Source organism: Bubalus bubalis, chromosome 21 (genome assembly GCF_019923935.1).
Source record: "Bubalus bubalis isolate 160015118507 breed Murrah chromosome 21, NDDB_SH_1, whole genome shotgun sequence".
NCBI lineage: Eukaryota > Metazoa > Chordata > Mammalia > Artiodactyla > Bovidae > Bubalus > Bubalus bubalis.
In genome coordinates, this window is record NC_059177.1 from 43,636,131 (window position 1) to 43,648,917 (window position 12,787).

A 12,787-nucleotide genomic window follows, 5' to 3' on the forward strand; every position below is an offset into this window, starting at 1 on the left:
CACATTGCTGGTGGATTCTTTACCTTCTGAGCCACCACAGAAGCCCGAGGGCAGTATAGTATCAGGGAAATGTAGTCCCAGTGGTTTCCACCTCCTTTTCTGGCTATGCAGGATTCGCCACTCTATTGGGGTGGGGTTGAATGAACAGGGAGATAGCTGTGATTTTCTTGCTAAGAGCCTCAAGAATGTGACATGGTTATACAGGTGTTGTTTCCAAGCATTCAAGAAATTCTGCTGAGGTAACTAGTACTGTGATGTCGTTAAAACTATGTGCTTGGGAGCCAGAATGTCTGTATTCAGAAATCCTGACCCTCCCAGCAGTGTGACCGTGGGGAAGATGCTTAGCCTCTGTGGAACTCTGTAAAAGGAGCATTGTCATAGTACTTTCATCACAAAGTTAACGTGAGGATTGGGTTAGTTACTACATACCAAGCTCTTAACGTATAAGGCCTTTCACACAGTAAGCTGTCTGTGATAATAAATGCTACACATTTATTAGTAAACGTTAGCTGTTATTATTGCAATTGTTATTCAAAGGTATATCCCTTAAAAAGAAAGGTATAACATCTATCCTAAACTAAATTTATAGACTTATTTTCTTTTCAGGGTTTTTTTCTTTTTCTTTTCAAGTTTTTACAATACCTAGGTTTGAATCCTTGAATTGGAGAATTGGGATTTTTGTGGGGGGCCCATTCTGTCCTCCCTTGAGATAATAAAGATAAAAAATAGGCTCTTACCTTATCATGTTATTCTCACACACACACCACACTCACACACCCCTATCAAGCTTCTGAAATTAAGAAAAAGAATGTTCAGCTAGTTATTTAACATTTTTTATTTTATGAGTGTGAGCACCATGTGCTTTATCTTATAACTGACTGAGCAGTGTATAATCTTTGTCTTACCGCTTTCTTTTCTGTATTCCACTTGGGAAAATCTAGGTAAGTGAGGGGATTTTCTGTAAGAAAAATGTTTGCTACCCGTCCTAGTCCATTTGGGCTACTCTAACAAATTGCTTATGAACAACAAACATTTATTTCTCACACTTCTAGAGGCTGGTAAGTCCAAAATCAAGCCTGCAGTAGGTTCAGTGTCTGGTGAGGGTTCAAGTCCTGGCTTACAGAATACTGTCTGCTTGTGGTGCTTTCATGGTGGAATGGGAGGGAGCTCCCTGCCCTCTATTGTATAAGGGCACTGATTACATCCATGCCTTAATCACGTTCCTAAGACCCCACCCCCAAATACTGTTATACTGGGAAGTAGGTTTTAGCATAGGAATTTGGGGAGAGGACACAGACTTTCAGTTTATAGCACTACCTTTATGATTTGAAAGTCAAGATTAAAGGAAAATAAAAGTTGAAATAATAAAAGTATTTTTCTTACATGAAATTTTGATGGTATTTGTACCAGCTGCTTTTCTTAGTTTTCTAAAAAGAAATGATCATATTTTTTGCCTGTCGGTGTGTTTTTTTTATTAAACTTTTAAAAAATTTACTTATTTTTTGGACTGTGCTGGGTCTTTGTTGCTATGCACAGCTTTTCTCTAGTTGTGGTGCACAGGCTTCTCATTGCAGTGGCTTTTCTTGTTGTGGAACAAGGGCTTCAGAGCGCAGGCTCAGTACTTGTGACGTGGTACATGGTCTTAGTTGTTCTGTGGCATGTGGGATCCTCCCGAACCAGAGATCTAACCCCTGTTCTCTGCATTGCAAGATGGACTCTTAACCACTGGACCACCAGGGAAACCCTCAATATTTAATTTTTAATAATAAGTTCAATATGTAAATTAATATGCATATTTTAAATATTTGGTATACTTACCTTGTTCTCAGAGACAGGAGTCTCTTTATTTCGTTTCCAAGGACAAATAAGTAGATATTTTGAAAGTTCAGTGTATAGTTTCTCTGGATTAGTATACCTTAAATCTCAAGAAGAAAAGTTTTATATCAAACATATTTAACTGTCCATATAATGTTTCTGTAAATTTTATTTATAGATATTAGATTACTGGGGACCCAGCAAAAAACTTCTGGGAGATATGAATTTCTTAAGAGATTTGAGAGAATATGACAAGGACAATATTCCGGTGAGTTTCATTGGATTTTTTTCTATAAATGTTATTTTGCCAAGATATATAAAATCTTTAACATTTTTCAATATTATATAAAATGTAAGCAAATAGAGTGTCAGTAGAATTAAAATAGCAAAGGAATATTTATTAATGACTATATTATGAATTCTCATAATGCATAAAACCACTTCTCTTTCAGACCATCCAAAGTCATTGAATAAATTAACTGTTTTAGTGTATTACTGACATGCAAGAGTTCTCGAAGTGTCTTCTTAAAATAGTTTATTTCTTAACAAATTGGATACACAAATTTCTGAGATTAAAAGTATATACTTTTTCATCCAAACTTCTATTTATTTGTGTTTAGTTGTTCTTTTTCCTTGTTTACACATGTTTTCCCAAACTGCAAAGGTCTTTTAATTTTTTTAGAAGACATATCTTGTCTACCTGTAGTAAATTTGCTGCAATTATGCTTATTTTAAAAATATCTCAAAGTACTGACTTTGGCTTTTAAAGACAACATAACTGTTTTATATACTCTTTTTTTTTTTAATTTTATTTTATTTTATTTTTAAACTTTACATAATTGTATTAGTTTTGCCAAATATCAAAATGAATCCACCACAGGTATACATATATACTCTTTTTTAAGCTATATATGATCAATTTTTCATCTAATGATTGTGTGGTATATGTTGAAATTTTAAGATCTAAATCTTTGTTTCCCAGGTGACTGTTATGCAGAAGATTCGTGGTGAATACTTAACAAACCCTGAATTTGATCCTCCTAAGGTTGCTAAAGCTTCCTCTGCAGCTGAGGGTCTGTGTAAGTGGATCATGGCTATGGAAGTGTATGACAGAGTTGCAAAGGTATTTTGAGGATCAGCACATCCATTTTCTATAGAAATATTCCCATAAATTAAAATCTATGCCTTTGAAATGGAGAAGGAAATGGCAACCTGCTCCAGTATTCTTTCCTGGAGAATCCCTTGGGCAGAGGAGCCTGGCAGACTACCGTCCATGGGGTCATAAGAGTAGGACACAACTTAGGGACTAAACCAACCAATGCCTTTGAAAACTCTAAGGTTAGCTTCTGTTGAGTTCAGCCTAACTCATTTCCCCTCATATTTAATAAAAATGTTTGTGATTTTTAATCTGTCATTTTAGGATTGAAGTTCTTTCTTCAACTGAAAAAAAAAGTGGTATTTTGAATTCACTGTTTTAACAAATATTTGGTGAAGAAAGGAAAATTGAAATAAATTTGTTCATAATAAAAGATCTATGCCCTTATTTACTAGTTCAGAAGTTTCTAAAAGTGATCCCACAGAGAATTTGTCCTGCTCCAGCATAATCAGTTCAGTTCAGTCACTCAGTCTTGTCCGACTCTTTGCCACCCCATGGACAGCATAATCAGATGTTAATTGAGTGTCTAGTGGATGAAGAGAATGCTTACATGTGACATAACCTGTTGGGACCAGTATACATGAGAGCAGGGAGATCAACAGAACTGGCCAGACTGACCTATAGTTACAGGGACCTGGGGCAAAAGAGAATTAAGTTTTATGGGAGACAGCAGAAGCAAAGAAAAATCCAAAACATCAAAGGCCAAGTGGCAGATGAAAATCTTGATGCAGAGGTCAGAAGTAAGAAATTCCAGTTGGGTTAAGAGGAGAAGGATGGACTCAAGCAGTGATAGGGAGTTTTTTTGGAGACTCCCTGGGGCCAAATTACAGGAGAGCAGAGAATAGTTAAGAGCATTTTGTATGGGGTAGGAGAAAGCTTCAAGAGAGAGGGGACATATGTATACCTATGGCTGATTCATATTGATATATGGCAGAAACCAATATTATAAAACAATTATCCTTCAATTAAAAATAAATAAATTTTAAAAAAGAGCACTTTGCAAATTTAACTAGCAAAGGACCAAGGAAGCACTGGCCTTGCCCTCTGTAACTTGCAAAATTCTACCAAGGGGAGCAGAAAATATAAATAAAAATGCCCATGGAAATACATGATATTATGTGTTTAGAAAAACTTTAGAGTACAGAATGAGTAATCAGGCTGTAACAATTGAAAAGATATTCCTAATGAGGCATACGTGCTTGTAGAGAGGTATGGATTTTGTTCATTTCAGAGGAGTAGACCAGTATACACCTGGTATAAATAAAATTAATTCTATCTGAATGTTCTTCCATTTGAACATCTTGTCCCTCCCCATAGTAATCCCAGCAGGTCTGCAAGCTGTCAACTCAGCCTGTTTCTGCATGTCCCACAAGACAGGTGGAATATTCTGGATTCTTTCTATAAAGCAGAGAATCTAAGGTATTCAGGTTCTTTTCTGACTTCCCACCCTGTTCAGTTCAGTTCAGTCACTCAGTTGTGTCCGACTCTTTGTGACCGCATAAATTGCAGCACGCCAGGCCTCCCTGTCCATCACCAACTCCAGGAGTCTACTCAGACTCATGTCCATTGAGTCGGTGATGCCATCCAGCCATCTCATCCTCTGTCGTCCCCTTCTCCTCCTGCCCCTAATCCCTCTCAGCATCAGGGTCTTTTCCAATGAGTCAACTCTTCGCATGAGGCGGCCAAAGTATTGGAGTTTCAGCCTCAGCATCAGTCCTTCCAATGAACACCCAGGACCAATCTCCTTTAGGATGGACTGGTTGGATCTCCTTACAGTCCAAGGGACTGCACAGTTCAAAAGCATCAATTCTTCGGCTCTCAGCTTTCTTCACAGTCCAACCCTCACATCCATGCATGACCACTGGAAAAACCATAGCCTTGACTAGACGAACCTTTGTTGGCAAAGTAATGTCTCTGCTTTTTAATATGCTATCTAGGTTGGTCAAAACTTTCCTTCCAAGGAGTAAGCCCTGTACCTCCACACTATTTTAATTCCAATGTACCTGCCTCGTGTTGTTATGGAAAGGTTGAAGGGAGATATCCAGCAAACTCTTCTCTAAAGTCCAAAGTAGGAAGAAAAGCTTCCTAATTTCTGTTTAACACATTCTCCCTTCAGGATTTCTGCCCTGAGGAGAGAAAGCAGGTCAATTGTGTCTGATTCTTTGCTTCAGTCTTCCTCTTAGCCTTCAGCTCACTCCTGGCAATGTGTCAGTAGACTTAGGTCTCCCTTCTTTCAAATGGACATATACTCTCTTTGGTCATTTTGTAAGTTCCTTATACTGGTGTCTTATAGTATACTCTAACCAAGTTGGCCATACCCATTCTTCTATACTTATGAGCATAATAAAATAAAAACTTTAGGAAATCGTTTTTCTCTCAACAAAGCATCACTTTTCAGAATTTGTTGAGGAAAATTCAATTTTGATAGTGAAACTAAATACCAAGTCTTTTTTCTCTTTATATTACTGCTACTGTCTTAATCTCCTCAAGGCAAATGTAATCCTCAACTGACTGGGAAGGAAATCAAAAGCTTGGAAATGCCAAAAAAAAAAAAAAAAAAAGCAGCACATTCATGTATTTTTAAGCGTTTGTCATTTCTGTTGCATGTTTTTCTGTTTTGGGACAGTTCAAAGGCAACTCCTGATTGTATTGAGATGTTTTGCTACATATTATGCTGTTGTGCTACATATTGTGACATATTATTAGAGTAACTTGCCTATTTATAGATGAAGTTTGCTGGGCCAGGATGATTTTATATATTTTATAAGATAAAATATATTTTACTTTATTTGCATATGAAAATATAAGATTTAAGGCATTTAAAATTTGCATGGTTTATTTTTATAAGTCATAAATGTATTTATAATCATAAATAACCATTTAAATTCACAATATCGATAAAGGATTATGTTGATTGTCAGTGTCATATGTAGTACATGTTATAGCTGCGTGTACTGTTTCCAAACAGGTAGTGGCTCCTAAGAAAGCCCGCTTAACAGAAGCTCAGAAGTCCTTAGCTGAGACAATGGAGCTTTTGAATCAGAAGAGAGAAGAACTAGCAGAAGTAGAACATCATTTGGAAAATTTAGAAAGAATATTTCTTGAGAAAACTGAGGAAAAAGCTCGTTTAGAAGACCAGGTGGAACTTTGTGCTAAGAAACTTGAAAGAGCCTCAAAACTAATTGGAGGACTAGGTGGAGAAAAATCAAGGTCAGATTTCTACTCATTTTAACAATGTTTTAAGATGTCTGGCTTGACTGTGCAGCTCTCTTTGGGTATTATGATTGCCATGCCACGCCATGCTCAGTCACTTCAGTCGTATCTGACTCTTTGTGACCTCATGGACTGTAGCCTGCCAGGCTTCTCTGTCCATGGTATTTTTCCAGGCAAGAATACTGGAGTGAGTTGTTTATTTTGATTACTGATTTTTAAATGGCTGGTTGAGAATATGGGACTTTCTATAAAGCACCTGGCTAGGCTTCTCCTAACAGAATTTCAGTGTCAAGGATGGTGTTTGCAACTTGCTTTCAAATGTTAAAAGAGAGAGAGAAAGAGAAAGAGGCAAATAAGGCTTAAGATAAGTTTTAATCTTAGTGGTGAGTGTGTGGATGATCACTGTGCAGTTCTTTCCAACTTTGTGTTCAAATGTTTTGTAATAAAGTGTTTGGAAGGGAGTAGTGAATATATGGTTTATTTTGTTAAATTTATTTTAAATAACTGACTTGATGTAACAAAGCCAGTTAGCTTTATTCTATCTATTTATACTAGTCAGCCAACTATCATAGCTATTAATTGTATTTGTTGAATGAATAGCATGATAAAGTAACATACTTTTGACAATACTTCATAGTGCAGATTAGATGGTTTTGAAATGCACTTTTTATGGTAAAAGTTGCATTAAATGGAAAAAGATACCAACCTTAGCTATAGTATGCCAACTGCTATACAACTTAAATGTAATTTTTGGTAATGAATTACAAATGTTCCTGTGTTTTTCAGAAACAAATAGCAGGGCCACTGGGCCAAATCATCCTGAATAAAATTATTAGACAAAATTCTGGTGATTTTTTTTGTTTGTTTCTGTTTTCCTATCCTGAAAGAACAAGTCCTATAAGAAATGCATAATATTCTAATAATGAATAGTGAATTATTGTTTATAAAACATAAATGTATATTATAGCACATTAGAGCTAGAAGGGACCTAACCTCCTCATTTTATAGATAAGCAAGTGCCCAACTTTTCATGGCATTTTGTTATAGAATTTAGACTAGAAACCCCTGGCTGTTTCATTACTGCCTTAAATCATTCTCTTTGGTGAGGCTATTTTGCCTTTGATTGGTTTCCCAGATGGTCTCAAGCTGCAGATGACCTTCAGATAGTATATGAAAATTTGACTGGTGATGTCTTAATATCAGCAGGAGTAATAGCCTACCTTGGTGCTTTCACTTCTGGCTTTCGACAAACATGTACAGAAGATTGGAGCATGTTGTGCAAGGTAATGGTTTTATATTTTCTTAAGAGTTTATTTTTAGAACATTTGAAATATATGTTGGGATATTTGGGGGGAGAGGATGATAAAAATAGAGAAGGAAACGACTGAAAATATCAAGTTTTTTTTCTTCTTATTTGATCAGTAAAATATTTCCATAGTCCAACTTTTCATTCAGTTTTTTCAGTTGTTAAGAATTATTAAATACTGTCTAACAACAAATAATATATTAATTAAAAATATTTTAATCAACAAGATAAGAGAAAATGTCAAAAATAAATCTGTGTATTTCTAACAGGAGAAAAAAATCCCGTGTTCAGAGGAGTTCTCACTGAGTAAGACCCTGGGTGATCCAGTAACAATCAGAGCCTGGAATATTGCTGGATTGCCTACAGATACCTTCTCCGTAGACAATGGAGTGATTGTTAACAACTCCAGGCGCTGGTAAAGAAGATAAAGTGTTTATTTTTCAATTATTTTATTTGAAACTTTTCGAACATAGAGAAAAATTGAAAGGATTTCAGAGTAAGCACCCATATAGCTACTACCTCCTAGATCCTGCAGTTAACATTTCATTATTCTTGTCCATCCCTCTATCCATCCATCAACTCATCCTTTTTTATGTATTTCTACATATGTTGCAGACATGGACGTACTTCCTCCCATATACTTCAGCATGCATATCATTAAGTAAAGTTCAATATTTTTTTTCTTTTGAGGTAAAATTTACATACGATGAAATATATACAATTTAATACAAATACACAAAAATACACAAACTTGTGAGTTCTAACAAAAGTATGCACTTGTGCAGCTCAAACCTCAGGGTTTGAGTTAGGGTATAACACAGTCTTTTTTGTCCCATCCCAGTAAATCCCCTCGTTCACTGCATAGGAAATTATTATTCTGATTATTTTCCATCACAGGTTAGTTTTGCCTATTCTAGAAATTCATATAAATGGAATCGTACTGTATGCTGTCTTTTGTGTAAGGCTTTTTCCACACAGCATGATCTTACTAATTTTTGTTGCTGAGTATTATTCAGTTACATGACTCTGTAATTGTTTATGTATTTTCCTGTTGTTGGACACTTGGGCTGTTTCCAGTTCTTAGCTATTCAGTGCATTGATTTTAGCTAGGTATCTACTCATTTTCATAATACTGTAACAGTAATTTATGCAATTTCATGTAAATCTTTTATAGCTGCTATCATAGTGTGATAACTGTATGAGCTTTGCAGATGGTTTTTATTATCTTTTTATTTATATTACTTTTGGAAACTTGGGAAATTATTCTCACTGAAAGATATTTTCTTGTAAATAGTTATCTAGTCATATTGCCATCTAATATAAAAGTCTTTTCTTGACCTTATGTCAAACAAACTATGATGGATAATACTGAGTTCTTATACTCATGAGATACTATTTTAATACCTTATATTCTCACAAATTCCTATGAGTGAGTTCTTCTTCTTATTATTCCATTTTATAAATGAGACAACTGAGGCCCAGAATAAATTAGTAGTTTGAAATTTAGTGAGATAACTGAGCTAATAAATGGTGTAATCAGAATTTGAACCCAGACAACTTAACTTCCAAATCCTAATTCTTACTTACTATGTTAAGTGAAATGTGAAATAGGATATCACATTTACTACCTTTAAAACTGTAATGGAAGTTTCAGTCTTCTTTTGGAATATAAGATATGGTAAAGATACAAAGAAATCTTATATTCTGAAAGTTTGAGGTATTGTTTGTTTATATTCTTTGGAAACCTTACTAGATACTTCAAGACATCTAAGTCTCCTTTATATTGATAGTATTTTTTACTTGAGAGTGAACATCCTTAGGTTGAAATGTCTAGGCAATTGGTAAAATCCCTGGTAGCTCAGTGGTAAAGAATCTGCCTGCCAATGCAAGAGACATAAGAGATGTGGGTTCGATCCCTGGGTAGTGGGTTCCCCTGGAGGAGGGCATGGCAACCCAATCCAGTATTCTCGCCTGGAAAATTCCACGGACAGAGGAGCCTGGCAGACTACAGTCCATGTGTTGCAAAGAGTTGGACACAACTGAAGTGACTTAGCAGCAGTAGCATTATAATCTGAGGAAGTATAATTAGCTATTCCCAAAAATGTGTTCTCTTATGGAGCAGGGAATGTTCTAATTAACAGAATATTAGACCCTAAGTATTAATTTTGTTTTAGAACTCTTTTTTATGCATTTGGTGCCATTTTGATTTTGAAAATAGTAGTTTAAAATGTTAGCAGAATGTCTATTAGGCTTAATGGAAATCCAGAGGAACCAGAAGTTTCAGAGTTGTATGTAAATTGAAGAAAACAATCTGTCATTTTCTGGCAGAAAGATAATTCTTCTAATAAAGTAATCTTTCAGTGGTGTCACTACTTTGTACCTGATATTTTTGGGCTGGCTGATCAACAGGTCATGGATTGTGTCAATTTTGAAGGATAAGTCTCCATCCTTATAGACCAGACTTCACTTCTTGTCAGTTGGGACCAAAGTGGTCATCTATGGCCATCATCATTCTTGACATTAGGCTGAGTGATGACAGAGGCTTAATCTCCTCCCCCTACCTCCTGACGGCAGAATCCAGTAATGTAACTTATGTTCACTCTTTTGGTTACTCACTTTTGAGTATCTTAAGTGTGAAAAGTGTGTGTGAAAGTGTTACTTGCTCAGTCGTGGTTTACTCTCTGTGACTGTATGGACTGTAGCCCTCCAGGTTGCTCTGGCCATGGAATTATCCAGGGAAGAATACTGGAGTGGGTTGCCATTTCCCCTTCCAGAGAATCTTCTCAACCCAGGAATTGAACCTTTGCCTGCTGCATTTCAGGCAGATTCTTTACTGTCCGTGCCACCAGGGAAGCCCATCTTAGATGTACCTCAGAGAAAAGCTGGGCTACCAGACTCTTGTAATGTGAAAATTGGTATCTCTCTCAATCATTCTCTCTCTCCACGTCTCTTACTGTCTCTCTCAGGCTGTAGGACCTACCTTCCTTGTTTTTCTCCACTGCTTCATTAATCTGTCTCTAATTATTTGCTGACTCTGTTCTTCTGTACACATGGCCATTCCTTAATGAAGCCTTAGTTCCTAAATTCACAAAACATATCTGTTGAATAATATACAAAAACCCAAATCATTAAGTACAACTGCAAATCCCATGAGAGAAAAATCTGATTAGTCTGGCATAGGACAAATATCCAGCCTAGTCTTATTACCTATGGCTGGGGGCCGAGCCATTATGGTTAAACACATGGGTATAGGTCAGGAGTATAAAAGTGAGACAAAGAAAAAGTGAAAGTGTTAGTCACTCAGTTATATCCAACTCTTTGTGACTGCATGGACTGTAGCCCACCAGGCTCCTCTGTCCTTGGAATTCTCCAGGCAAGAATACTGGAGTGGGTGGCTATTTTCTTCTCCAGATCTTCCTGACCCAAGGATTGAACCTGGGTCTCCTGCATTGCAAGCAGTTTCTTTACCATCTGAAGAGTCATAAACTGGGAAAGCAGTTTAACAATTAGGACCCTATTACATTTATTGTATCTTTGGATGTGATGAAAGGTAAGGATCTAATTTTAATTATTTTATAATGATAACCATTTACCCCAGCAGTGTTTATTGAGTTATCCTTCCTTTCCTCACTGATTTGTAATGCTGTCTTTGTCCTTTAGTCTTTCTTGTGCACTGGTCTGAAAATGTCTTTTTTTCCCTCTATTTTTTCTTGAATTTTATGTCGGGCTTATTGAGGCTTATTGCATATAATATGTGCAATAAAATTCAACCTTTTTAGGGCACTTTTATGAAGTTTGACTCACTCCAGTACTCTTGCCTGAAAAATCCCATGGACGGAGGAGCCTGGAAGGCTGCAGTCCATGGGGTCGCGAAGAGTCGACACGACTGAGCGACTTCACTTTCACTTTTCACTTTCATGCACTGGAGAAGGAAATGGCAACCCACTCCAGTGTTCTTGCCTGGAAAATCCCAGGGACGGGGAAGCCTGGTGGGCTGCCGTCTATGGGGTCGCACAGAGTTGGACACAGCTGATGTGGCTTAGCAGCAGCAGCAGCAGCAGCATGAAGTTTGACTAAAGCCTGTGGTCATATGATCTCTGTGATAATCAAGATGCAGAATACTGCCAACCATCTGAAGCTTTTATGTATTTATTTTTGGTTGTACTGGGTCTTCATGGCTGCACCATTTTTTCTCTAGGTGGGGCAAGTGGAGGCTGCTCTGTAGCTGTGGAGCACAGGCTGTAGGGCTCAAGGGCTTCAATAGTTGCAGTTCCCAGCTCTAGAGCACAGGCTGGCTAGTTGTGGCCCACAAGCTTAGTTGCTCAATGGCATGTGGGATCTTTTGGGATTCTCACCTGTGTCTCCAGTGCTGGCAAGTGGATTCTTTACCACTGAGCCACTAGGGAATACCCATTTGAAGCTTTTAAATGGGAGGGATCACATGACTTTTTTCACCCTATTCTTTAAAATAGAGATTATAATTGACATAATTCTCACTTGTAATCAAAGTATTTTGATTATTTGTACTTAAATGGAATTATTGATACATTTAGATTTAAATCTGCCATCTTGCTAGTTCTTTTCTGTTTGTCTCATCTGTTATTTTTTCCTTTTATCTTCTTTTTTTCACCTGGCTTTGGATTAATTGAGTTTTTTATGATTCCATTTTATCTCCACTACTTGCATACTGGTTATACATTCCTTACTTTTAATGTTTGCTCTAGAGTTTATAATCAGTTCAGTTCAGTTGCTCAGTTGTGTCCGACTCTTTGCGACCCCATGGACTGTAGCATGCCAGGCTTCCCTGTTAATCACCAACTCCTGGAGCTTACTCAAACTCATGTCCATTGAGTCAGTGATGCCATCCAACTATCTCATCCTCTGCTGTGCCCTTCTCCTGCTTTCAGTCTTTCCCAGCATCAGGGTCTTTTCCAACAAGTCAGTTCTTCACATCAGGTGGCCCAAATATTGGAGTTTCAGCTTCAGCATCAGTTCTTCCAATGAATATTCAGGACTGATTTCCTTTAGGATGGACTGGGTGGATCTCCTTGCTGTCCTAGGAACTCTCAAGAGTCTTCTCCAACAACATAGTTCAAAAGCATCAATTCTTGGGCATTCAGCTTTCTTTATAGTCCAACTCTCACATCCATACATGACTACTGGAAAAACAGGTTTGACTAGAGGGGACCTTTGTTGGCAAAGTAATGTCTCTGCTTTATAATATGCTGTCTAGGTTGGTCATAGCTTTTTTTCCAAGGAGCAAGCGTCTTTTAATTTCATGGCTGCAGTCACCATCT

General features: G+C 37.0%; 1 protein-coding gene across 20 annotated transcripts in view; it reads left to right on the plus strand.

Annotated features, from left to right (window-relative positions):
- Positions 1–12,787, plus strand: part of DNAH12 (dynein axonemal heavy chain 12) — a 190,347-nt gene that overhangs the window by 134,221 nt on the left and 43,339 nt on the right. For 16 of the 20 annotated variants that reach the window (XM_025272195.3, XM_044934354.2, XM_044934364.2 and 13 more), the window contains 5 exons: positions 1,994–2,083; positions 2,798–2,938; positions 5,940–6,181; positions 7,320–7,467; positions 7,760–7,905. In XM_025272195.3, coding sequence (XP_025127980.3) covers positions 1,994–2,083; positions 2,798–2,938; positions 5,940–6,181; positions 7,320–7,467; positions 7,760–7,905 — 767 coding nt within the window. The remainder of the gene's footprint in view (positions 1–1,993; positions 2,084–2,797; positions 2,939–5,939; positions 6,182–7,319; positions 7,468–7,759; positions 7,906–12,787) is intronic. The other 4 variants (XR_006547544.2, XR_006547545.2, XR_003105573.3 and 1 more) reach the window with 2 other exon arrangements.